Below are 27,677 nucleotides of genomic sequence, written 5' to 3'. Positions count from 1 at the left end.
ACAGAGACAGATCTGTCCTTCTCCCACTAGTTTATAGCTGTATATGATTTGTTTGTGAAAAGTCACACCTTTCCTTCTCCTTCCTCCCCATAGGCTTTGCACGGAGACTGGTGCCAACAGATCATGTACATCCCCCAGCTCAACCTGGTCGCCTCCTGCACACCGGCAGATAAGGGGGCCATGGTGCTGACTTCGCTTCCAGTTCACAAAGGTGCCAAAATCCAGTAAGAAAAGCATTTCCTCTCACAGCTTTGCAAATACTCTGCTATAGCAAAATGTGGGGTTAAAATGTCATTGCCAATTCCTGATGAAGGGTGCATGGGCCAGCATGATCACATAGGCACAAAATGCATGAAGGAGTGGCCAGAGGTGTGTATCAGAAACTGTAAATCAGTGGTGGGTAAAGTCTGGCCCATGGCTGCATGTGGCTCCCAGGGACCAAAGAAATGTTTTTGATATTTTGGCTTCCAAGGAAACGTATGAGAGGAATTCCTCCACATTTTTGGCCTTTTCTTTTTTAAAACTGAAGTGAGCTAATTTCCCCTCTTAAACAGCTAATAATAATAATAATAATAATAATAATAATAATAATAATATATTTATATCCCACCTCTTCGGTTGGATCAACGTGGTTTCCAGTAAGAATAAAATACAGTACAGAATACAATAAAATAGCCAATAAAACCCATTATCCTTCCCTTCAACATGACACTTAAAATACCCAATTAACAGTAACAGTGGTAAATAATATCCAATGATAAAATAACAAAAGACAATGGGAGTCCTGAGTGCTATACACTGGAGTCCAAATTATTGGGGGGTCAAGGAAGTTAATCAGGAAAGTCAGTCAAGGAAGTCTTATCGAAGAGATCTGTCTGAACAGTCTTTTTAAAGCTGCCAAGATTGTTGATGTTCTGGATCTCTTCTGACAAGCCATTCTATAGTTTGGGAGCAGCTGATGAAAACGTCCTCTGGGTAACTGCAGCCAATCTGGTCTTTCTTGGCGGCAGTAAGTTCTTCCCAGAGGAGTGCGTGGGGTGGATTGTATGGAAGTAGGCAATCCCACAAATAGGGTGGACCCAAGCCATGAAAGGCTTTATAGGTCATTATAAACACCATTGATCCAAAGATGTATTTTCTTCAAATGGAAAGGGACCTGATAAACAATAGAAGTATAGTGGCTGCGTTGAGAGAAGAAATAGTGCCACTCTATCCTGCTTTGGTCAGGCCTCACCTGGAATAATCCTGTGTCCAGTTCTGGGCACCACAATTCAAGGGGTATGTTGAGACGCTGGAACTGTGTCCAGAGGAGGGCAACCAAAATGGTGAAGGGTCTGGAAACCACCAAGCCCTGGAGAAGAGTCAGATAAGACGTGACATGATAGCCCTGTATAAATATTTGAAGGGATCTCATATTGAGGATGGAGCAAGCTTGATTTCTGCTGCTCCAGAGAATGGGACACAATGGAGCAATGAATGCAACCTAAAGGAAAAGAGATTCTGCCTCAACGTTAGGAAGAGTGTCCTGACAGTAAGAGCTGTTTGACAGTAGAAGATGCTTCATTGGAGAGTGGTGGAGTCTTTTTGGAGGCTTTTAAGATGAGACTGGAGAGGAATCTGCAGGAGTGCTTTGGCTGTGTCTTCCTGCATGGCAGAAGGAGATTGGACCAGATGGCCCTTAGGGTCTCTTTCAAAGATTCCATGATTCTATAAGAGTCAGTGCAATGTCATGGCTATCTCTGGCAAAGAAGTGATGCCAGCCAGAATGGGCATATAGCCCTGAACTGAGCTTGGTGTCTTAAATCAGCTCCAGCCTCCCCGGCTGCAACCGGGATGCGGGATGGAGGCAGGGATTATCACACACTAAATCTCTGGCAAATCACCGGCCGCCATCAGCCCGGGTCCCAGCTTTCTGACTTTTAAAAAGTGCTGGTGGAGCATGGCTTGGACCTGGGCTGATGGTAGCCGGTGATTTGGTGGAGATTTGGGCCTCATTCACACTGGTGGCATTGCTCTGGAACGAACTGGTCAAATTCTGGGGGCTCCCTCCTGAATCTCTCCGGAAGCAAGTGCTGACTACCAATCAGGGGCATTTTAACACGAATGCCCTCTTGGAGAATTCGGGTTTAAGGTGAAGGTGCCTGGCTGTCAATCAAAGTTAGTTCACCAATGGTCATAGGTGACGTTTCCAGCACTGATTGGGGCATCAGAAGTGTGCTTTCCACCCCTCCCCTTTTTTTTAAAGGACCAGGCACCACTTGTCAAATTTAAAAACCTCTGGGGTGTGTGTGTGTGTTGTGGGCATTTGGGTCAGTGTTGTAGATTATGATCTGCCCTTGGCCCCCATTTTCAACCCCAAAATGAAAGCTAGTGCCATCTCTGTAGTCTGTATCCTACTCCCTTGGCACCCCAGATTGCCTCATACACAGGTAACAACAACAACAACAACAACAACAACAACAACAACAACATTATTTCCTCACCTTGGAATGCCAGAAAAGGATGCTTTTTTTTTTGCTTTCCCTAGGCTACCCCTGAATTCTTTAGAGACAGTAGCAAAAGCTGTATCAATTTGCCAATTTGCCTAATTGGTAAGAGAAGCATTACATTTGATTTCTAACATTCATTCACTTTGCAGCAGTCCTGCCCCTGAAGCCAGTAGCAAAAGCTGTATCAATTGCCAAGTTGCAACATTACATTCGAATTCTAAGGGGCCATTCATTCTCATTGCAGCAGTCATTCTCATTGCAGCAGTCATTCCAAATATGCGCATTTTTTGCCAAAAATAATTAAAATAAAATAAAATCCAAAGGAAAAAGGTCTCTGCTGGATATCAGAGGCTTCCTTTGCTGTAGTGCTCTGACTTGCCCTGAATTGACCCTTTCTCTTGCTCATGATCTATCTATATATCTATATATATATCTATATATCTTTACCTACAAACATGTGCATTTTTGGCCAAAAATAATAAAAAAATATAAATCAAAGGGAAATGGTCCCTGATGGATAGCAGAAGCTTGGCCTCTTCTGCCCCCACCTGCCCTGAATTGACCCCATCAGTCACCCCCTTTTTGCCTCCTGTCACCCTTTGCATCCAGCGATTCCCCTTTTTTCGGCTCTTTCCTCCTCCTCCTCCCCCTCCCCTCCGATGAGGAGAGGGAATGCTCTGACCTCTGCCCATCCCCTGACCCTAATCCCTCCCTGAATTTGCCCCAAACATGATCGAGGGCAAGTTCATATTTCACTGAATCCGGGTCTTTTGAGAAAAGACGGATTTTAGCCCGATTCTGGATACCCATTTCCTTGTGCAAGCCTCGACATGGATTGTGACAGAATCGGGCCCAATATGAACTTCACGTGCAAGAATCGATTTCAAAACTGATGTAAAAGGTAATGTGAATGGCCCCTTGGTGTGTGATAATCCCCACCTCCATCCCGCGTCCCGGCTGCAGCCCGGGAGGCTGGAGCTGATTTAAAACGCAAAGTGATAAGCTCCTCTGAGTAGAAGAAAGCCTCATAAATGCATACAGCTTTTTAATAAACGGAGCAGTAACAGTAACAGCATCTGACTTGTGCCTAATTTAGGGTAAATTAGGGTAAAGTTTCTTGTCCTCCCCAGTCTGTTCATTGCCCCTCTGGTCACTTTAGCATTCTCCTGCCTTGGCTATCTCTTCTTCTAGCAAAAAGCTATGTAGCACCTTATAGACTAAGAAACGTATACAATCAGCCCTCCTTATCCACAGATTTTTTATCCACAGATTCAAGCATTCATGGCTTGAAAATATATATATTTTTAAAAATATAATTTCCAAATAACAAACCTTGATTTTGCCATTTTATGTAAAGCACACCATTTTACTGTGCCATTGTACGTAACGGGAAGAGGATCCATGAAGTTTGCTATCCATGAGGTGTCCTGGAATCAAATCCCAGCTTAAGGCCTTTTGGACCCATTCACTTCACCAGATGCATGAAGCCTTATCCACTGTTGGGCAGATTCATACACATGTGGTTTGGACAAGAAGATCAGACTGTAAACAGTGAGGGCAAAGCAAATTGAAATGCAGAGCACCTTGCTAGCAACAATTGTTTTTATTGCAGCTGCACATAAAACTGTGGTTAGGTGATATCACCGACATCCCAGCACTGATGAGTTCATTTCAGGCTTGTTGTGTGATAATAAAACTTTCCAAATGAGCTATTGCTCAGCAGTTTTATGTTTGTAGGCATAGGCATTTAAGGTATCTACACATTTTATGTCCTTTTCATTACCGGGACATACATTTGTTCCCTCTGCATGGAGGTAACTGAAGTCACTCACTACTCCCTTGTTACAACAGCTCCATTGCCAGTGTGTTTACGGGCACAATTCAAAGTGCTGGTTTTGACCTATAAAGTCCTGTATGGTTGGGATCCAGCTTATTTGGAGGACCATATAATAATAATAATTTAATAATTTGTTTTATTTATATACCGCTATTCCAAAGATCATAGCGGTGAACAGCAAGTAAGCTAATTAGCAAGTAAGCTAATTTGCCCCCAACAGTCTGGGTACTCATTTTAGCTCCCTCCTCGGAAGGATGCAAGCCTGAGTCGAGCTTGGGCCCTTTTGCTGGTCTTGAACTCGCAACCTTGTGGTTTCGAGTGAATGGTTGCAGTACAGGCATTTAACCACTGCGCCACCAGGGCTCCTATGTCCCTTTATGAGCCCACTGGAGTGTTGAAATTGTCCGGAAAAGCCCTTCCATCACCTTTTCAGGCGTGTTTGGTGGGATCAAGAGGGAGGGCTTTTTGGTGGCTGCTCACAGTCTTTGGAATTCCCTTCCTAGAGAGGCCAGGATGGCCTCATCCCTGATGTCCTTTCGGTGGCAGATAAAAACATTTTTGTGCCCTCAGGATTTGTTTTTTTATATTCTACATTTTCAGTGTTTTTGTAATTATTGAATGATAGAATTGTAGAATTGGAAGAGATCACAGGAGCCATCGAGTCCAACCCCATTCTGCCATGCAGGAACTCTCAATCAAAGCATTCCCGACAGATGGCCATCCAGACTCTCTTTAAAGACCTCCAAGAAGGAGACCCCACTACACTCTGAGGGATCCTCTTCCACTGTCAAACAGCTTTCACTGCCAGGAAGTTCTTCCTAAATTTGAGGTGGAATCTCTTTTCCTGTAGCTTGCATCTATTGTTCCATGTCCTAGTCTCTGGAGCAGCAGAAAACAAGCTTGTTCCCTCCTCAATATGACATCCCTTCAAATATTTAAACAAAGCTTTCATATCACCTCTGAATGATCTCTTCTCCAGGCTAAACATATCCAGCTCCCTAAATCACTCCTCATAAGGTGTGATTTCCATCATTTTGGTTGCCCGCTTCTGAATATGCTCCAGCTTCTCCTCATCCTTTTTTTAAATTGTGGTGCCCAGAACTGGACTCAGTATTCTAGGTGAGGCCTGACCAAGGCAGGATAGAATGGCACTATTGCTTCCCTTGATCTAGTATTGTTTTAAATTGTGTTGTTTTAAATTCAGTGTGCGCTGTATTGAGTCCCTATATTGGGAGAAAGGTGAGATATAAGATGATGCTGATGCTGATAATGATAACAACAACAACAATATCGTTCCTTCTTTGAGGCCTCTTTTATTGGTTTCTCCATCACAGGATTACCCTGAGCATTTTAGGGGGAGGATAGCATGCCTGGGAGCAGTGTGGTGGCATAATGCTTTGAGCACTGAACTACAACTCTGGAGGCCAGGGTTCAATTCCTGGCTCAACCATGAAAACTGCTGGGTGGCCTTGGGCAAGTCACAGGCTCTCAGCCTCAGAGGGAGGCAATGGCAAACCTCTTCTGAAGAAATCTTGCCATAAGTAAAAAAATAATAATTAAAAAGGACGTGACACATCACGCCCCGCAATAGCATGCCTCCTGTGCCAAGTTACTTTTAGTGGGTGTTGTCACCCACAGTGCTTCTCCAGAGGAGTCTGTTCCTTTCTGTCAGATGCAGAGTTGCTTAAACTGATTCTGCTTTTGTTGTTTCACACCTGTTTGTACTCTTAGCACTTTCTTCTCCAAGGCATCCTGCTTTGTACTCGTGATTTTCAGCCCTGCCAGACTCCTGGGTCTCTACAAATGTTGCCTAAAGAGCCACTAGATTCCAGCTCCAAAATCTGAGACCTAGGGATGACTTTGAAGGCAGGCAACTGGGACAAGAGGCTACTCTTAGAACAGAATATGGAGACAGAATGGTCCCCAATTGGCAAAGGGGTCAGACAAGGATACAGATTGTCACCCCGTTTGTCCAATACCTACGCAGAAAGTATCATACAAAGAGCAGACTTGGAAAAAGGACGAATAAAGACAGGAGAAAGATACGCAAATGACACCATACTACTTGCAGAAAACATTATGGACTTGGAAAAATTACTAAGGAACGTCAAGGAAGAAAGTGCAAAGGCAGGCTTACTGCTGAACGTAAAGAAAACAAAAATGATGACCATGAAGGAACTATATACATTCAACCAAGACAATGAGGAAAAAGAAATAGTAAAAGAGTTGACGTACTTTGGATCAAACATTGATCAGAAGAAAGGCTGCAGTCAAGAAATCAGAAGAAGATTAGGAATGAGAAGGGCAGCTATGAAAGAACGAGAAAAAAATCTTTCAAAATCTTAAAGGGTCGTCCATGCCATCGTCTTCCCCATCAGCATGAATGGATGTGAGAGCTGGCCAGTGAAGAAAGCCAACGGAAAGGCAATGAACTCATTCAAGAGCTGGTGCTGGAGAAGAGTGCTGAAGATACCTTTGACAGCCAGAAAGACAAACCAATGGGTCCTTGAACAGATCAAGCCTGAAATCTCCCTGGAAGAAGCCAAGATGACCAAACTGAGGCTGTCGTACTTCAGACACATCATGAGAAGGAAGGACTCATTGGAAAAGATGATAATGCTGGGAAAGGTGGAAGGAAGCCAAAAAAGAGAGTATGAGGTCCAAAAATGAGAGGAATCACAGAATCGTAGAACTGGAAGGGACTCCAAGGGGCATCTAGTTCAGCTCCCTTTTGGCTGTGCAGAAGTCCACCATGAAAACATCCCTGAGAGGCAGCCGTCCAACCGCTGTTTGAAAGCCTCCCAAGAAGGAGAGTCTGCCATCTTCTGAGAGACTCCATCCTACAGTTGAACAGCTCTTTTCATCTGGAAGCTCTTCCTAAAGTTTAGTCAGAATCTTCTTCTTTGTAATTTGAGGTCCTGCTACTCCTCTGAGGAAATAGTAGTTGGGAAAGTACATGTAGTAGGATTGTGTTTGTGAGTCGGGTAGAGAATGATTGATCAGAGACTGTGCACTGAAGATGAAAATTCCTTAGCTTGAAACCCCACACACTCTTTGACAGCTGCCACACTGCAGAATTAATGCAGTTTGAAACCACTGTGTCATGGCTCCATCCTGTGGAATCCCAGGTTTGTAGTTTGTTGTGGTACCAGAGCTCTCTGACGGCAATGGCTAAATGCCTCCCAAAATTATAGATCCCAGGATTCCATAGCATGAAGCCATAACAGTGAAAGTAGCATCAAGCCACATTATTTTTGCAGAGCAGATGTATCCTTTGCCTCAGTCCTGTCCACTATTTGAAGCAGGGCATCTTTCACGAGTGCCTTAGTTGTGTGTTCCTGCATGGCAGAGAATTGGGCCAGATGACCCTTGTGATCCCTTCTAACTCTTAGAATATTATTCTTACAAATGGCTTATTTTACAAGGTGTCATAAGGATCACAGCAGCAAGATCACACATATAAAGTACTTTAAAGCCCATTGGAAAGAAGTGATTAGGTGTGAAGCTTCAAGGCTGCAGGTAGGCGACTGGGCAGCAGATGGCAGTGTTGCCCTTCATTTTAATCATTCGTTTTCCTTTATTGCAAATATTTGAGTACAGTGGTGCCCCGGGATATGAAATGATCGCGTTACGAAATTTCCGGGGTACGAAAAAGTTAGATTGGAAAAAACTGTTTCGGGTTACGATGTTTTTTTCGGGTTACGAAATTTATTTCGGCGCGAAATTCAAACGCAAAGCGCGGCTAGCGGCTTTCCAGCGCTAACGGAAAGCCTTTTCGGGTTGCGAAATGTATCGGGTTACGAACGGAACGGCGGAACGAATTAATTTCGTAACCCGAGGTAGCACTGTATTGCACTTCATCCAAAGGACGGCAAGATATTTAAGAACAAATTAAAACAATAAAACACCACCAATAAAGAGGCAAACAAATTTGGAGGCTGTTGTTCTGTGCCTTCAAGCTCACTCTGATAGATGGGAACCCTGTCCTGCAGTTTTCTAGGCAAGCTTTATTCAGAGGATGCTTGCCATGGCCTTCCTTTCAGGCTGAGACACAGTGTCTTGCCCAAAGTCTCCTAGTTGCTGAACAGGGATTCGAACTCTGGTCTCCTGGAGTTCTAATCCAACACCCAAAGCATTGGACAATGCTGGCTCCCAAATAAATTCATCTGGGCCTCAATTTTTCCTTTCAGATGGGATAAGCCATTAAAACCATTACTATAAAAACCAATACACTCATCCATCTACATTTGCAGCTTTGACTTTTGCGGCTTTGATTATTCACGGATTTTATTAAAACATTCTCTCTAGCAATATCTAGGTCTTCCAGCGCAACTCTATGGTCAACTTTAGCCAAAACTCGCACTGAAGGACCTAGAGATTCCTAGAGAGAACACTCTGCTAGGCCTTTGTAGCTCCTCCAGCGCAGTTCTATGGTCAATGTCTGACAGATGTTAGCCTCAGAGTTGCACCGGAGGACCTAGAGGTTCCTAGAGAGGTGTTCTTTCTGGTAAAAACATAGTGTTTTTGTTATGTGAGTTTTTCCCCACATCCACGGGGATCCTGTGCCCCTAATCCCAGCGAATGTGAAGGGACGAGCGTATTATAAAACCATTATGTACACCAAGAATCTGTCTTGCCAGGTATATGATGCTTTTAGGTGAATAGACGATTCCTAACTTTTAGACTTGCTGCAGAAATGTAAGTAATGTAAATGCCTTTCCTCACCCTTTCTCCTCTCAACCTACTATTTGTTTATTTTTGTAAAAAAATACATCCTATAAAGGTTAGAAGGGGAAGCCAGAAAACATCACTGAAGTGACATTGTCTTTGTGTTTGTTCCAGATCAGCCGCGATTGTTCTGAAGAAAGGCATCCTCTGCTTTGACTACTCCCCTGAACTGAATATCCTTGGTGCGTTTGCTAGAAGATCCTGGAAAGTAAAGCAGAAGCTTATAGCTGGACATAATACACTCATCCCTCCATATTTGCGGATTTGTTATTTGCGGATTTGATTAATACGTTCTTTCTAGGAATATCTAGGTCCTCCAGTGCAACTCTATGGTCCACTTTAACTAAAAGTTGTACTGAAAGACCGAGAGATTCCTAGAGAGAATACTCTACTAGGCCTTTGTAGCTCCTCCAGTGCAGTTCTATGGTCAGTGTCTGTCGGACGTTGACCAGAGTTGCCCTGGAGGACTTAGAGATTCCTAGAGAGGTGTCCTCTCAGGTAAAAACAGTGTTTTTGTTATTTGTGGTTTTCCATATTCACGGGGGTCTTGTGCCCCTAACCCTAGCAAACATGGAGGGATGAGTGTAGTCATCTTTTGGGCAAGGTGGCAAAGCAGCAGCGGAGGTGCACCTACTAGATACTCTTGGATGCTGGTTGTCTGGCTCCACATTTCAATTCCATTAGCAATGCAGAAAGGTACATCTTCTGAGATCCAAGATGTCTCCATCCTTGTTAGGCAGAGAACGTTGAATCTCTCAAGAAAAGCCTCCAAGGCTTTCATGACTTGCATCCATAGTTTTTGGTGGTTTTTTGGGCTATGAGGCCATGTTCTAGAAGAGTTTGTTCCTGAAGTTTCTCCAGCATCTGTGGCTGACATCTTCAGAGAATGCTGGCATGAATTCAGAGAATATATATATACTGTGTGATCATGAGTTGGGAGGAGTGATTTCCATACAGATTACACAGATTAACATGGAAATCACTCCTCCCAACCCAACATGGCCACAAAAAACTATGAAGCCTCCATGCTTTTCTCCTGTATGATTTCTTAACACTTCTGCCTGATGAAGAAGCAAGTGGCACCTTGAAAGCTTGCATCATATATTTTGTGCATTTTGATTAGTTGAATAAAGGTTTCATTGTTTTGTGGGTTTTGGATGTAATTGCACTTTGTCACATGGCAAAAATGGCTAACCCTGGATATATTAAAAGGACTAGGATACCTTGAGGGCTGTCTAAACTTGCCCAGCATTTTGAGAACCTGCCAAGAAGCCCTTTCTGAGCTTCTCCGTTTCTGAGGGGAAGGTGGGTAGAAGCCTAGAATCAGAACTTTTGAGGCCCGGTGCCCAAACGTTGGAAAGGCATCCTTGGGGAAGGGATCTCACTTGGCACTAAGCCTAATGTTTTTAGGTGTGAAGATGAAGATTCTTTCCCTTTGCACAAGCCTTTGAGGTCATGACATTTTAAACCATAGTTTAAGTCTAGTTTATATGATTCTATTGGTGTATATTACTTCTTGGATTAAGAGGTGATATGATAGCCCTGTTTAAATATTTGAAAGGATATCATGTTGAGGATGGAGCAACCTTGTTTTCTGCTGCTCCAGGAAATAGGACCCGGAACAATGGATGCAAGCTCCAGGAAAAGAGATTCCACCTCAACATTGGGAAGAACTCCCTGACAGTAAGAGCTGTTTGACAGCAAAGCACACTCCCTTGGAGTGTGATGGAGTTTCCTTCTTTGGAGGTGTTTAAGCAGAAGCTGGATGGCCATCTGTCGAGGATGCTTTGATTGTGTCTTCCTGCATGGCAGGGGGTTTGACGGGATGGTCCATGAGGTCTCTTCCAACTCTATGGTTCTATGATTCCATGTTCTACCTCTCTCAGTTACCTAGAGAGGATTTGCCTAAAGTACAGGACACAAAAATCCTGTACAGTATAAATAATGGTGTCCTGCAGATTCAACCTCATGGCACAAATCCTTAAAAAGGAGTGGCTATATGTTCCTGAGAGCCTGTGTGGCATAGTGGTTTGAGCGTTATACTACGGCTCTGCAGACCAGGGTTCAATTCCCAGCTCATCCATGAATCCCACTAGGTGACCTTGGGCAAGTCACACACTCTCAGCCTCAGGGAAGGCAATGGCAAACCCTCTTGGAACAAATCTTGCCAAGAAAACCCCATGATCCTATGACCACCAGTGGAAACCAGTTGAAGGCATACAACAATAACAATACTTCCCCCCTTTTCTCTTGCCAGTGACAGGGGGATATGAGCCGCAGGTCCGAATCTGGAACCCATACGTCACCAGCAGTCCCATCACCCATATGAAAGGGCATGTCACTGCGGTCACCCACATCATGATCAACGGGGAGAGGACCACCATCGTCAGCGTCTCAAAAGACAAAGTAGGCAGCCAGCTGTTGCAATGTAGGCTAGGATTGAATAGGAAGCTTTCCAGATTCTTGACTTGTTCCTGCAGTGTCCAACTACAGTGCGATGTGGCAACTAACAAGGCCAATACAATTTAGGCTGTATAGATAAAAGTATTGTGTCTAGATCAAGGGGAGTAATAGTGCCACTCTATTCTGCTCTGGTCAGGCCCCACTTGGAATACTGTGTCCAGTTCTGGGCACCACAATTCAAGAAGGACATTGAGAAACTGGAGCCATGTGTCCAGAGGAGGGCGACTAAAATGGTGGAGGGTCTGAAAACCATAAAGTCCTATGAAGAACGATGTAGGGAGGTGGGGATGTTTAGCCTGTAGAAGAGAAGGTTAAGAGCCATGTTTAAATATTTGAAGGGATGTCATATTCAGGAGGGAGGAAGCTTGTTTTCTGCTGCTCCAGGGACTAGAACGTGAAGCAATGGATGCAAACTCCAGGAAAAGAGATTCCAGCTCAACCTTAGGAGGAACTTCCTGATATTGAGAGATGTTCAACAGTGGAACCCATTCCCTTGGAGAGTGATGGAGTCTCCTTCCTTGGAGGTCTTTAAACAGAGGCTGGATGGCTATCTGTCAATGGGGGTGCTTTGATTGAGAGTTCCTGCATGGCAGAATGGGATTGGACTGGATGGCCCTTGAGGTCTCTTCCAATTCTATGATTCTATAATTCTATGTGAGGATTTCTGTCCCCAAAGAGTCAAGGTGGGTGAATGGAAGGAGTTGGGTTGGAGGCTACACATCTCCAGGTCAATGTTTCTGACTAAGGGAAGGATTTGCAGTTTTGAGACAGGTACAGTGGTCCCTCCACATTCACTAGGGTTAGGGATGAAGGACCCCCGTGAACATGTAAAAAAGGCAAGTTTAAAAAGCAACACTATTATTTTTACCTAAGAGGACACCTCTAGGAATCTCCAGGTCCTCCAGTACAACTCTGTGGTCAACATCTGCCAGAGGTTGATCATAGAATCATGCTGGAGGATCTACAAATGCCTAGGGAAGTGTTTTCTCTAGGAACTTCTCAGTTCTCCAGCACAACTCTATGGTCAACTTTTGGCAGAGTTGCGCTGAAGGACTTAGAGATTCCTGGAGAGAACATATTAATCAAAACCATAAATAGTCAAATGAGCAAAAGTCAAAGCTGCAAATGTGGAGGGCCAACTGTACTCAGAAATAACTTTGAAGATAGGCAACAATAAACAAATAACTCTCAGCTGGAGAGCTGTAGTACCTCATCAAACTATAAATCGCAGGATTGCATAGGATGTACCCATGACAGTTAAAGTAGAAGCATAGGCTGCTGCCCAAACTGGAGAAATAAAGCAGTTTGATACTGCTTTTGACTGCCATGGCTCAATGCTATGAAATCCTGGCATTTGGTGTTTGTTCTTTGTTGTGGCAACAGAGCTCTCTGACAGAGAAGGCTAAATCTCTCACAAAACTACAAATCCCGGGGTTTCCTGTTCCCCCACAAGAATAAATCCTACTCTTGAAAAATACAACTTTCTCGGTAAAATTATTCACTCTCACCGATAAGAATGGCATCTATGAAGATTTACTTTTTTGCAAGGAACCTCATAATACAGTGATCAGACTTCTGTTCCAGCGCTGCTACCTCTCGGCTTCTTTTCCTTGTCTCCATCAGAACATCCGTATTTGGGATCTACTGGATCACTTGTGTTTGCAGTCAATCCATGGCAGGAACGTCCCTCTGGGGAACTGTCCCATCTCTGCTACCTACTACCATCATCCTAACAACTTCCTGATCTGTGCCACTTACACAGTGAGTAAAGGAATTTAATAAAACAGGTAGAGAAGGTTTGAGAAGAGCCAGCGTGGTTTGAATGTTGGAATAGGGATGCATCTACACTGCAGAAGTAATACAGTTCGACAACACTTTTAGCTGCCGTGGTTCAGTGCTATGGAATTCTGGGATTTGTAGTTTTGTGAGATATTTAGCCTTGTCAGAGTGCTCTGGGGCCACAACAAATGACAAATCCCACAGTTCCATAGGTTGGAGACATGGCAGTTAAAGCGGCATCAGACTGCATTGTTGGACACTGGAACCTTGGGTTCGAATTTCTGGTCAGCCGTGGAAACCCATCGGGTGACCTTAGGGAAGACACATACTCTCAGCCTCGTAGGAAGGAAAATACAAACCTCTCTCTGAAAAATAAATCATGATAGGTTTGCCTTAGAGGTGCCAGAAGTTGGAAATGGTTTGAAAGAACACAACAAAGAAACACCTCCTTGTTCATAGTGCAACAAAACTGGGTTTTATTCAGCAGTCTCCGCAGACCTTTCTCTTTTGCTGGTCTGCTGATACGGAGCTCAGGGGGACCATTTGGTTCATGGCCAATTGCTCATGGCAAGTCCCACAAGTAAGGCACCATGAACGAACATAACAATATAATGATGATGATGCTGCAGCAGCAGCAGCAACAGCAGCAACAGTAGTAAAGGGACAGTGTGGTGTAGTGGTTTGAGTGTTGGACTAAACTCTGGAGACTAGGGTTCGATTCCCTACTTGAGCATAAAAGCCCACTTGGGCAAGTAACACTCTCTCAGTCTCAGAGAAGGCCTATGGAAGAAACATGACAAGAAAACCTTATAATAGGTTCACCCTAGGGTTTGCCTTAAGTCAAAACTGACTTGGAGGTATATGAAAAGAAGTACAGTAGTAGTAACCTATCTTGATGGATTTCTGAAGATACTGTGTTAGGGACTGTACAGACTGGTGGCATCCAGCTGCCTCTTCTTGCCTCAGAAGCAGGCTGCAGCAACCACAGGCCGTGGCCTGCGCATGGAGCAAAAAGAAGCCCTGAAAAGGGGCTCCTTTTTGCGCCATAGAAGGGACATCATAAGCACTATGGTGCGGCATTATGACACCTCTTGTGTGCAGCACTGTTTGGGCACTGCACACAAGGGATGTCATCATGGCGTGTGCTGCCTGGATGAGCATGCACCATAATGGCGCCCCGGTGGAGAAAGAAGGGCTTGGAGCATGTGAATGCTCAGCCCTACTGCAGCCCTACCAAGCAGGTCAATTAACCCGAGCAGGTCAATGTAAGTACTGTATCTTAACTCTTATTTAAAAGAAGGAACCATCCTCTGCTGAAAAGCAAGAGTATAATATGTAAAGCACCGACCCCCTCTACTCTCTCATCCATCCAGTCTTAAGAGTAAGCACCAAGAAGTATGTCTGCTGGAATTTTGTAAGTTCTTTGACATTGTTTTGCTTTGCTTCATCCTCTAGATCCTTCACTATATACCCCTAAGTTTTACCCTCAACTTATCCATGAGTCACAGCAAAGTCCATAATTTTGTCCCCAAAACTTGCCCTCGACTTATACATGGGGTTGACTTATAGTCAGGTATATACGGTACTCATTTTCATAGAATCATAGAATCATAGAATCATAGAGTTGGAAGAGACCACTAGGGCCATCCAGTCCAACCCCCTGCCATGCAGGAAATCCAAATCAAAGCATCCCTGACAGATGGCCATCCAGCCTCTGTTTAAAGACCTCCAAGGAAGGAGACTCTATCACCCTCCGAGGAAGGAGTGCATTCCACTGTCGAACAGCCCTAACTGTCAGGAAGTTCCTCCTAATGTTCAGGTGGAATCTCTTTTCCTGGAGCTTGCATCCATTGTTCCGGGTCCTGTTCTCTGGAGCAGCAGAAAACAAGCTTGCTCCCTCTTCAATATGACATCCCTTCAAATATTTAAACAGGGCGATCATATCACCTCTTAACCTTCTTTTCTCCAGGCTAAACATCCCCAGCTCCCTAAGTCGTTCCTCATAGGGCATGGTTTCCAGATCTTTCACCATTTTTGTCGCCCTCCTTTGGACACGCTCCAGTTTCTCAATGTCCTTTCTGAATTGTGGCGCCCAGAACTGGACACAATATTCTAGGTGGGGCCTGACCAGAGCAGAATACAGTGGCACTATTACTTCTCTTGATCTAGACACTATACTTCTATTGATGCAGCCTAAAATAGCATTGGCCTTTTTAGCTGCCGCATCTCACTGTTCACTCATGTTCAACTTGTGGTCTACTTGGACTCCTAGATCCCTTTCACATGTTGTCTCCTTAAGCCAGGTGACCCCCATCCTATATCTGTGCATTTCATTTTTTCGCCCTAAGTGCAGTACCTTACATTTCTCCCTGTTGAAGTTCATTTTGTTAGCTGTGGCCCAGCCTTCTAGTCTATTCAGGTCATTTTGAATTTTGATCCTGTCCTCTGGAGTATTAGCTATTCCTCCTACTTTAGTGTCATCTGCAAATTTGATAAGTATGCCCCCAATTTTTTCCTCCAAGTCATTGATAAAGATGTTGAACAGTACTGGGCCCAGGACAGAGCCCTGTGGGACCCCACTGGTCACTTCCCTCCAGGATGAAAAGGTGCCATTCTTGAGCACCCTTTGGGTTCGCCCAGTCAACCAGTTACAGATCCATTTAACAGTTCCTTTGTCTAGCCCACATTTTACAAGCTTGTTTGCAAGAATGTCATGGGGAACTTTGTCAAAGGCCTTACTGAAATCAAGATATACTATATCCACAGCATTCCCTTCATCTACCAAGCTGGTAATTTTATCAAAGAAAGAGATTAGGTTTGTCTGGCATGACTTCTTTCTCTGAAACCCATGTTGACTTTTTGTGATTATGGCATTGCCTTCTAGATGTTCACAGACTCTCTGTTTAATGATCTGCTCCAGAATCTTTCCTAGTACTGATGTCAGACTAACTGGACGATAATTGTTGGGATCCTCTTTTTTCCCCTTTTTGAAGATGGGGACAACGTTTGCCCTTCGCCAGTCTGCTGGCACTTCTCCTGTTCTCCAGGAGTTTTCAAAGATTATTGCCAATGGCTCTGATATGACATTTGCCAGTTCTTTTAATACCCTTGGATGGAGTTCATCTGGTCCTGGAGACTTAAATTCATTTAGATTAATAAGGTGTTCCTCTACTATCTCTTTACTTATTCTGTGCTGAAATTCCCCTATTCTGTCCTCTGCTCCATTATCCTCAGGTTGAGCACCCTTTGCCTTTTCTGAGAAGACTGAGGCAAAGAAGGTGTTTAGTAATTCTGCCTTTTCTCTGTCTTCTCTTAGCATTTTGCCATCTTCTCCATTCAGTGCCCCTACCCTTTCCTTCTTCTTCCTTTTGCTGCGGACATATCCAAAAAAGCCCTTTTTGTTGTTCTTAACCTCTCTAGCAAGCCTGAGTTCATTCTGCGCTTTAGCTTTTCTGACTTTACCCCTACAAATGCCTGCTATTTCTTTGAATTCCTTTTTTGCGATTTCCCCCTTTTTCCATTTCTTATACATCTTCCGTTTCAAACTCATCTCGGTTGAAAGTTCCTTAGTCATCCATCCTAGTTTCTTGAGACTTCTCCCGTTTTTCTTTCTCACTGGAACTGTTTGAAATTGTGCCTTCAGTATCTCCCTTTTGAGAAACTCCCATCCGTCCTGAACTCCTTTATCTTTTAGTATTTCTGACCATGGAATCGCTCTCAATACTTCTCTAAGTTTACTGAAATCCGCTCTCCTAAAGTCTAGGATGCGTGTCTGACTCTGCCTGGCTTCTCCTTTCCACTGTATAACAAACTCCAGGAGAACATGGTCACTTCCACCTAAGGATCACACCACTTGCACCCCATTAACCAAGTCATCCTTGTTGGTTAGGATCAGATCTAAAATAGCTGACCCCCTTGTTGCCTCTTCCACCTTTTGGACCATGAAATTGTCTTCCAGGCAAGTGAGGAATTTGCTAGGCCTTGAGGATTTTGCTGAGTTTGACTTCCAGCAAATATCAGGATTTTACACATCCTTCTGTGAGTTGCAGCAGCTTTGGTGTTTTTCTTTATTATTTGTTAAACCCATTTGGTTGGCATGCTGAGGGGCATGGGCAAAAGGTTAATTTGGACTGTTTGCACTGCAACTTGCAGTCTTGCCAAGAGCTGACATAAATGGAAGTTAGCCCAAGGGCCATCTGGTTCAGTGCAGAAATCCATTGCTAAAGCACCTGATGGACCGCCATCCAACTTATCTCGAAACCTCCCCAATGAAGGAGAATCCATCACCTTTCACAGCAGTCTATTGCACTGTCAAACGGTTCTTATGCCCAGGAAATCCTCCCTAATATTCACTTGAAATATCCATAATTCTAGTTTGAAGGATGTCGTTAAGCACTAAGTAATGCTAGCATCGAAAGTTAAACTTGGAAGATAATCTATAGTGATGAAATTGATAAGCAAAGATGTGAGCGTAAATTATATATATTGATAATGGCTGTTATATATTGTATTTGTTTCTTTTAAATGTTTAATAATAAAAAAAGAAGTATGTATCCTTTCTTCTAGTTTGAATCCACTGATCTGCATCTGGTTGGTTGGTGTCAGTTCCTCAGTAAACATATTTCCCTTTGGTCCCTTGTGCTTTGCTTTTCTGCAGCTGGGCATTTTCTTTGGGGCAGAATCTCCTGACGCAGAATTGAAGTCTCATGACCAGCCGCTCTGCTGTGCCTTGTACAACAAGATTTTTAAGCAGGTGAGCAACTGCATGGTGGGAAGAAGAAGAAACATGGGAGGGTTAGCCGGGAGAAAACAACTTCAGGTTCAGTTGGGCGGTACTTTTGCAAAACTTGGGTTTTGTATCAAGCATGTAGGCACTTGCCTCTTCTTTCATTGGCCCTGTCTTGGCTCAGTTTCTCCCTATAATCCCAAAAATCAAATCTTGATTTTGTCATTTTATATAAGGGGTACCATTTTATTATGCCATTATATTTAATGAGACTTGAGCATCCATGGATTTTGGTATCCATATGGGGTCCTGGAGACAAACGACAGCAGATACACACACTGTATTTCCATACTGAAACGTGTTGGGATATTTTGGAAACTATGACCTTCTTTCACACTTTCTGAGTCTTTTTATCTCCTTTTCATACATGCCTCACTTGGTCATGGAAACCTACTGGATGACCTTGAGCAAGTCACATTGTCTCAGCCTTAGAGACAGGAAAAATGTTCGGAGCAAATCTTGCCAAGGAAACCCATGATAGGGTCACCTTAGGGTCTCTGTAAATTGGAAACAACTTGAAGGCACACAGCAACAGAATAGAGATTGCAGTGGCAATGCATTTAGATCCTATCCAGCTAACTGTATGAGTAACTAAAAGTTGTAGTTGCATCACAAAAGAAGTTAAGTTATCCCTCATTAAGTTACAGTCATAATGCAACTTAGGGTTTGTACAGACAAGCCAAAATAAAGCTGCTTCGGGTCACTTTGGAGGTATGCTGTTTAAATGACACACGCATTTTAAGAGGCCAGCAGCCGCACCAAAGCTGTGCACCAGTCCTTAGGACTAGAGCATAGCTTTGGTGCAGCTTTTGGCCTATTAGGACGCATGCATCATTGAAACAGCATACTTCCAAAGTGACCCAAAGCAGCTTTATTTTGACTTGTTTGTACGGGCTCTTAGTTATACATTAGTTTTGGGAGAAAAGAATGAATGCTAAACAAATCACTATTTGGTTGACTCTGATTTATAAGCATGGAATGATATTTGAGAAACGGATGGAGCTATTTGGGTTGATTTTCCCAAGTGATTCCTGCCATAGGCCGTGAGTGGCTGCTACAGTGGGCTCATCAGTGTTTGGGACATCACGTCTGGGCAGAAGATTATGGAGTTCTCCACTTCGCAAGAGCAGCCGGTGGAAATCACCACCATGATGTTCGACCCACCAGAGAGGCGGCTGATCACGGCCCTGAAAAACGGGACCATCAAACTGTGGAACTTCAACAATGGCGCCTGCCTGTTTGAGCTGCCCTTTGAGGATAAGAGCGAGGTAGGTAAGCGGAGGGGGAAAAGAGCCTATTCAAGAGGGTTGTCGTTGCTACTCCTTCAGGGGTATAGGAGATAGAACTGGAGTGACAGAATACTGAATAGATAGAATCTATTATTAATAGACTGAAAACTCTTTTAATTGTAATATATTTAATTATTCCCCCTTTTGCTTCTTTTTCCACAACAGATCAGCTGCATCTATTACATGAACTACAAGATTTTTGTGTCCGGGTGGAGCAAGAGGGTGACCTGGTACCTGTAAGTAGGAGGCAGACGCTGGTGAACATCTGTGCAGTGTGGGTTTTAGACTGTCGCCTCACAAACACCTCTAGTTCATTTGCACATGTGTGTATATGTATATGGTATGCGCGTATATGTGTGTATGTAGGGCTGCTATATTCCAGTCCCTCCTATTTGGGCATCGAATTTGCATATTATGCATATTATCATTATTATAATACATATTATTAATTTGCATTCTGATCGTGCAAATTCAACACATCAATCATTGCACTTTTTCTAGCATAACATTGCAACCTCAGCCCCAGTACCAAGTTAAGACCTCTTTTTAAATTCTTTGTTGCTCCTAGCTAGTGTAAAGAGAGGGAGGCTTCCAAGCAGCTCAGAGAGCAATGGGACTCCCTTTACAGTAGTCTCTCGAGGCTGTTTGGAAGCAAGCCACCAACACAATCAACACACAACACAAGGCCATCTCTACTTGCCTCCTTTCCTTTCCTTTCCTCACTTCTGGGCCTGTTGTGGGAAGTGCGGAGGAGATGGAAGAATAAGGTGGCAATGCCATGTCTGTGATGAAGGAGAAATCTGAGATTTACTGCTCCACCTGACCCAGCTGGCTGGGACATCTTTTAGTCCCTTCAGTCCAGGATTTTCCAGGTTTTCTGGGACAAATGGCAACCCTACACTAGGGTGATGTCCCACACTCTGCACTCTGTCAGGTAATTCGAGTATATGAGAGTAAAGAGAGAAAGAGGAATAGGTAGACAGATATTGCCTCTCTCTGTCTGATTCTGAAGAACTGGGGCTGGCCAGAGAATGCAATACAAGATCATCAGGTTACCTCTGTTGAAGGCTGCCTTAACACTTCTTCAGGCAGAAGCCTGGGGCATGTCTATATGGGCCATTTCAACCAGTTCCCCCCACCTTCACATCACCCAGTCTTCACAATGTGAATGTGGACCGCCTTCACAATGTGAAGCCAGTTCCATCCTGAATCTGGTCCATGTACTTAAACTGTTTTAAAAAGACTTACTTTTTGCTCCGGATTTTCCAGGAAAATGGTATGGGTCCTTGAACAGATCAAACCAGGACTCTCTTTAGAAGCCAAGATAACAAAATTGATGCTGTTGTACTTTGGCCACACCAAGAGAAGGCATGGCTCACTCAAAATGACAATAATGCTAGGAAAGGTTGAAGATAATAGAAAGAGAGGAATATCACACACCAGATTGATAGACTCAACCAGGATGGTCATGGGCATGAACCTACAGATCCTAAGCAAAGCATTGGAGGACAGTGGCTTGAAGATGTCTCATCCACCGGGTTGCCATGAGTTGCGGTCAACCTGAGGGCAGTTAACAACAACACTAAAAGGCCCATGAAAGCTGTCCAAGGAATGGAAAGAAAGCCTTCCCTGAATAAGAAATAATGAAAAAAAACTTATTTCTTTTATACCTATGTCTCTGTGTGTCTCTGTGTGGTTTCTCTCTCTCTCCTTAACCAGAGACGTCAAAGAACATGACAAAATAATTGAGTGCAAGCACTGGAAGTCCTATCACTCTGACGACGTCCTCTGTATGGATGGCTACAGCAACAAGCTTCTGGTGACAGCATCTTGCAATGGAGACATTGTGCTCTGGAACGTCAACTCTGGGCAGGCCTTCTGCCGCTTCAACGCCAGCGAGAGCCCCCTGGTGCTTCTGCCAAAACGGGTGCGTTGGGAGGCTACACTCTCTGGTTGATGGTGACCTTTTGGTGTTTCCCATTGCAACTGGTGCTTGAGTGGGGATGTGCCAGGAGATAAGCCTCACATTCCTCTAGAAAGCAGGGACCTTTTGGTCTACCATTGCCAAATGTACTCCAATTCGGTCTAAGAAAATGCTCTGGGAGTGGGATTTGGGCATCCTTTTATCCACAAAAAGTAGGGGTGGGCAATTGTTGGCTAGAATTATGCAAGGGCATCTGGGGGGGGGGGGACTCACTGCTAAATATTTTTTTCAATTGTTTTGGCCCCCAAATCCCACTGCAGTCTAGTTCCAGTGGTGAGCGCTACTCTGGGATCAGTTCCTAAAGGGCTGACCAAATAAATATATGAATGACATTATCATAGACAGGGTCCCAATGGCACCATTACAAGAAGTAACATTGCTTGGAATGGACTGCATCATCCAAGAATATCTCATTGACTCCTAGGGACTCTTGGGTAAATCCCAATTCATTGATGGTCAAAACCTTTGATGTTCTGGGATTCTGGGAGCTGAAGTCTAAAACACCTGGAAAATCAGGTGTTTGGGAATTTTGGGTAGAGGAAAGGGAGCTATTTTTGTCCTAGGGAGACCTCTTTTCCAACGGGAAGTGACTTAGAAATCAGCTTACAGGCTTGAAAAAATCCTTTCTCCCTGGAAATTGAGGATTGTTTGTGGTCTTCTCCCCATTTGTTTTTAAATTTTAGGGGGGAGATTGCCAGCCCCCCCCCCCCCCCCCCCCGGTCACACGAAAGAGCCTTGGGCCACATTTTCCCCACTCCAGTCTTAAAGCAGAATTTAGCAGAGTATCCGGAGAGCTTGGAAGATCCCCAGAATCCCCCAGCCATGATGTTTTCATTCAGCACAGGTTACTGAAATGAATAATCCCTCTTAATGAAGGCCAATGACTTCTGGGTCACTGTGGTAATGAGTCAGGTTTGGGTTTCACTCTGAATTATAAAGGGCTGGCAAGTCATACATTCTCAACCTCAGAAAACCCTATGATAGCTTTTGCATTAGGATCACTGTGAGTTGGAAACAATGTGAAGGCAATAAGGTTTAAGGTTTGGACTACAACCCACAACAGATTTGCCACTGACACAGAAGCCATCCGCTGCCACTGTTTATACTAGGCTCACTACACTTGATTCTGTTTTTTCAATTCCTCTGTTGCCTCCTTTGCATCCAACATGAAATTGTAAACTCTTTGGGTGCATATACTGTAGAAACAATGAAGTGTGGGCCACACTGAGTGACACCTATAGCCAAAAGCCTATGTAGGGGAATTTTACTTGTAGCTGAGAGCAGGTTAGGCCACAAATAACCCTTGAGACCATTTCCCTTCATGTATACCGAGAGAAAGGTGGCTTCAAAGGATTTGCGCAGAGGCAGAATTCTTAAGAATTAAATGCTTCTTTTATTAAAGGACAAGCACACAGCAAATAGCAATCACTCACACTTTCATTCAAAGGCTTGGGAAATAAGGGAGGAGGTTTGAATAGATGGAGACAGAACTAATGGCGATGCTTACATAAGCCAAGACTTGCTTCCGGATCCAGTTGGTTGAGATGATGTGGGACTCGGTCATTCTGCGATGACTGGGCCGGAGCTAATTCAGAGAGCATAGTGACAAAGTGTTCCCATTAACTCTAAACTAGTACACTTAGCAAGGGTTTTGGGGACCTTATATAGGTCAAATCTAGCCTCTGGGCAAAAGTGACTCTATATCTATGGGTGAAGTCACAGTCTGGCAGTATTCAATGGGTGCTTGATTCAGCCCATCAGGCTCATCTGGTGAGACATCCTTCTGATAATGGATGTGTTAATATCCCATTTAGCAATTCCCAAACGGTCTGCTTAACCTGTCCCAAGGTGGTTTTTGCCCAAAAGGTCCCATTAGGCTGGGTGTAGTGTGTACATGTCCCCTTGCCTTGAGGGTTATGATGGACTGCATTGTAGGGTCTATCTGGGGTCATGTGGAAAATTACACAGACAAAAAATCAAAATTATTCCATTTGTGGTAACACAACCTAAGATGGGTGATTCCACTGCTCCCCCAGCATTTGAAGTGAAATGCAGCTCAGTGGGTAGAGAAAGGGGACGCTTGCTTGCAGCGCCATCAGGGAGCGAGATGAGCATCTTCTTCCCTGCCACCTGAGCCTCAAAGGCATATGTGTGGGGTGTGTGAGTGAGCATTGGTGGCTATGGACTCATTTCTGCACCTTCCTGGCCAGCAGCCCTTCCAGATCCACAAGTGAAAAATGAGACGGCAGAAAGAGAGATAGTAAGGTGGCGGCACAAATATGGTGATTGCTGCTATTGCCCATCTCTTTGAAGATTGTTGGTACCCCAAAGAGTAGTGGCAGTGGAAACATGGAGTTGGTGTCTTCGACTGCTGCTGCTATTGCCCATCTCTTTGGAGGTCACCAGCACCCTGAAGAGATGGACAGAAGTGGCAGTGCCAGTAGAAACATCATTATTACATTCATTTCATTATTATTACTGAAAGTAATTTAGTTGTGTGTATGTGTGGGTTAAAAAGTGATCTGCATTAGGTGCCAAATACGTTAGGTACACCACTTAACTTAGCAAATTAATATCTTTTCAATGAATGAACCCATTCAACATCAACAAAGGGAGCAGGGTTATGGGAGAGATATACTGACCTCTTTTGAAGCAAAAAATTATCTTTTCTTTCTTTAGGAGTTCTCTGTGGATGTGGAAGGTCCAAAGCTGAGTGGTACCCTAAAGAAACATGACTTTACAAGTGATCTTGGCAAAAAGTGCTGGGCTCATTCAAGGACCGGAGTCCCCCCCAAGCCCCCTCTCCCGCCAAGGCCTGCCACTGCAATGCATCCTTCTGCGTCTTCGGTCCACCCCAGGCCTCCAGGTTCTGCACACCCCGGGAGCCGAATCATGCAGCCCCAGGTGAGGCCAAAATGGAGCCAAGTTCATCCTTTCTGTGTGTGCAGAAATCCAAAAGAGAAAAGGGAGGCATGGCAATGGTGTAGGAGTTAGTCTCCTAGAATCATAGAGCTGGAAGAGAGCCCAAGGGCCATCCAGTCGAATTCCCTTTTGCCATGCAGGAAGACATCCTCCTTGTGACAGATGGCCATCCAGACTCTGTTGGAAAACCTCCAAAGAAGGAGACTCCACTTCCCTCCAAGACAACGTCTTCCACTTTTGAACAGTTCTCACTGTCAGGAGGTTCTTCCCAGTGTTGAGGTGGAATCTCTTTTCTTGTAGCTTGCATCCATTGCTCCATGTCCTATTCTCTGGAGCAGCAGAAAACAAGCTATCCTCATAGGGATCCTTGACATCCCTAGTGGTCCCCAAAAATGGTCTCAGACAATCCATCGGTTGGGATGCGGCAGGCTTTTCAATTAATAAATGTTATTATTATTTATTATTATTAACTTTTATTTATAAAGCGCTGTAAATTTACACAGCGCTGTACATGCAATCTTTTTAATTGGACGGTTCCCTGCCCTCAGGCTTACAATCTAGAAAGACACGACACAAAAGGAGAAGGGAAGGTGGTGGGGAAGGGGCCTTTCTAGTAGGATAATGCATATAAAATACATAGCAATACAGGAAATGATTCAATAAACAGACAACAAAGAGCATCAAATAGCAAGTGACAATTATGCAATGCCTGGGAACGCTTCTCTGAACAAGATGGTCTTCAGCTCCGTTTTGAAGCTGGTTAAAGAAGTGATGGCTCTTGCTCGCGGGGGAAGAAGGTTCCAGGAGTGAGGGGCAGCAAGTGAGAAGGGGCAAATCCGAGATGGGGCAGAGGAAATCCTGGGCTGGGACAGCAGACCTTGACTACCAGAACAGAGGGCCCTGGTGGGAAGGTGAGGAGAAAGAAGGTCTGATAAGTAGGGAGGGGCCAGTCCATGGAGGGCTTTAAATGTCGACAGCAGGAGCTTATACTGAATGTGGAAAGGGAGGGGGAGCCAGTGAAAGGATGCCAAGACAGGAGAGATGTGGTCAGAGCGGTGGGTGGAAGTGATAATGCGTGCAGCTGAATGCTGGACAGAGATTAAAGGACGGAGGTGAGAAAGAGGAAGCCCAGCCAGGAGGATGTTGCAGTAATCCAGTCGTGAGATCACTAGGGCATGGACCAGGATCTTTGCAGTAGAGGCGGAGAGATATGGTTGGATTTTGGCAATATTATACAAAAGGAATCTACAAGCCTTGGTTGTGGTCTGGATCTGAGGGATACACGACAGAGAAGAGTCAAAGATAAAACCAAGACTAAGGGCTTGCTGGACTGGTTGAATAGAAATGTTGCCCACAGAGACGGAAAAGGAGTGTTGAAATGAACGGTTCACTAATGATTCTGTTGGTACAATTGCTCCAGTAGACCCTGTCCTATATAAGACCCTAAATCTGAAAGGAAAAGGTGTCCCTTGCTGCATTATCTTCCTCAGTCACTTTCTGAATCTCCCCATGTCTTTGTTCTCACCTGTATTTTGTGGGTTTTGTTCCTTGAGTAATTGAATAGAAATGCATTGGGATCTGACTGTTCAAAGCTGCAGAGAAGGTACAGAGCAAAAAAATGAATTTATACATACCGGGGTTGGGATTTTTTGTTGTTGCCGTCTACTGTAGTTTTCATTGTATTTATTATTTGTTCAGTTTCTATGCCATCCCTCCTCGAAGAGGTCACAGGTGCCTAACCTCCATCATTTCGCAGGTGGAAAGCGATATCAGAGTGTGGGCAAGTTGGCAAAAGTTATTAACAAGGAAGAGCAGACTAACTAAAAGAGGCTGCAGCAGTTTGCTTTTGCCTCACTCTACAGGGATGAACAAGATTCGTCTCATCTTATGTGTAAGTCTAGCAATTTCCCCAGGTCAGGCTCATGACCCATTTTCCTCTTGACTCTGCAGGTAGCATGGGCCTGTGAAGGAGGTGGAAAGAGTGCTCAGCCTCCAAAAGCACCAAGCACCACTGGGGCCAGTGCTCAAAAAAAGGATGCAATGACCTGGCAGCAAGAAGTCAGTGCACCCCAAATAGGCGTGGAAAAGGTCAGTGGTGCTGGTTTCTCTGAAATGTGTCCAGTTGTGGTTTGAGTGTTGAAATAGGGCTCACGGAGGCTAATGGGGCTTGACAGACCTCCCAAAAAGGGCAGGCTGGAGGCGCCTGTTTCTGCTCCCGAGGGAGGCTGGAGCAGGCAAATGGCGCGGCCTCCCCCACCCCAAAAAGAACCTGGAAAAAACGGGTTCTTCTTGGGATGCTGTGAGGACGCCATGGGTTGCCTTCCCTCAGCTTGAGAGAAAGGCAATGGGAGCAAGCCCCCTCTGAAGATGTGATCATAGAATCATAGAATCAAAGAATGACAGTATTGGAAGAGACCCCAAGGTCCCTGATCCAGTGCAACCCCTTTATTCTGCCATGCAGGAACTCTCAATCAAAGCATCCCCATTGACAGATGGCCATCCAGCCTCTGCTTAAAGACTTGCTGCTTTTATTCCAAAATGGGACCCAAGGCGACTTCCAAAAACAGCAAATTAAAAATTAAAAATGTTCACAATAATAAAAAACAATTAAAAATTCTTTTAAATTGTTCCACATTATAAACATTATAATTTAAACACCATACAAAAGTTAAGAACAACAGGCAGCCCTTCATATCCACAGAATCTTGATCAATGGATTCAACCATCCTTGGTTTCAAAATATTTTTTAAAAAGTTCTAAAAAGCCAACATTGATTTTGCCATTCTGTATAAGAGATCCAGTTGTGTCTGTCCTCCTTTTGCATCTAGTACTGCTTTCATGTTTCTGGTGTTAAAAGTCCTTTTGTGTTTGTGTATCTAGCAGGGAATATGGGAATGCCACATACAGTCAGCCCTCCATATACAAAAATTCGTAATCCACGGATTCAATCATCCATGGCTTGAAAATATTCCAAAAATATAAATTTCCAAAGGCAAAGCCTTGATTTTACTACTTTATGTAGGGGACACCATTTTACTATGCTGTTGTAGACAATGGGACTTGAGCATCCACAGAAGAGCAATGGCAAACCTAAATGGCAAAGGATGCTGAGCGTGTCCGAGGAGGGAGACCATAGAGTTGTAGAGCTGGAAGAGAGATCAAGGGCAATCCAGTCCAACCTGCCAGGCAGGAATACAAAATCATACAATCATAGAATCATAGAATCATAGAGTTGGAAGAGACCACTAGGGCCATCCAGTCCAACCCCCTGCCATGCAGGAAATCCAAATCAAAGCATCCCTGACAGATGGCCATCCAGCCTCTGTTTAAAGACCTCCAAGGAAGGAGACTCTATCACTCTCCGAGGAAGGAGTGCATTCCACTGTCGAACAGCCCTTAC

General features: G+C 44.2%; 1 protein-coding gene across 1 annotated transcript in view; it reads left to right on the top strand.

Moving 5' to 3' along the window:
- Nucleotides 1-27,677, top strand: part of EFCAB8 (EF-hand calcium binding domain 8) — a 61,014-nt gene that overhangs the window by 21,421 nt on the left and 11,916 nt on the right. Inside the window, exons 10-19 of the mRNA XM_042462390.1 lie at nt 94-224; nt 9,169-9,236; nt 11,312-11,460; nt 13,141-13,278; nt 17,954-18,049; nt 19,123-19,350; nt 19,537-19,607; nt 21,091-21,298; nt 24,035-24,259; nt 26,228-26,365. Of these exons, the coding sequence (XP_042318324.1) occupies nt 94-224; nt 9,169-9,236; nt 11,312-11,460; nt 13,141-13,278; nt 17,954-18,049; nt 19,123-19,350; nt 19,537-19,607; nt 21,091-21,298; nt 24,035-24,259; nt 26,228-26,365 (1,452 nt within the window). The remainder of the gene's footprint in view (nt 1-93; nt 225-9,168; nt 9,237-11,311; nt 11,461-13,140; nt 13,279-17,953; nt 18,050-19,122; nt 19,351-19,536; nt 19,608-21,090; nt 21,299-24,034; nt 24,260-26,227; nt 26,366-27,677) is intronic.

This window comes from Sceloporus undulatus, chromosome 4, assembly GCF_019175285.1.
Source record: "Sceloporus undulatus isolate JIND9_A2432 ecotype Alabama chromosome 4, SceUnd_v1.1, whole genome shotgun sequence".
NCBI lineage: Eukaryota > Metazoa > Chordata > Lepidosauria > Squamata > Phrynosomatidae > Sceloporus > Sceloporus undulatus.
This window is presented reverse-complemented; position numbering and strand designations above follow the sequence as displayed.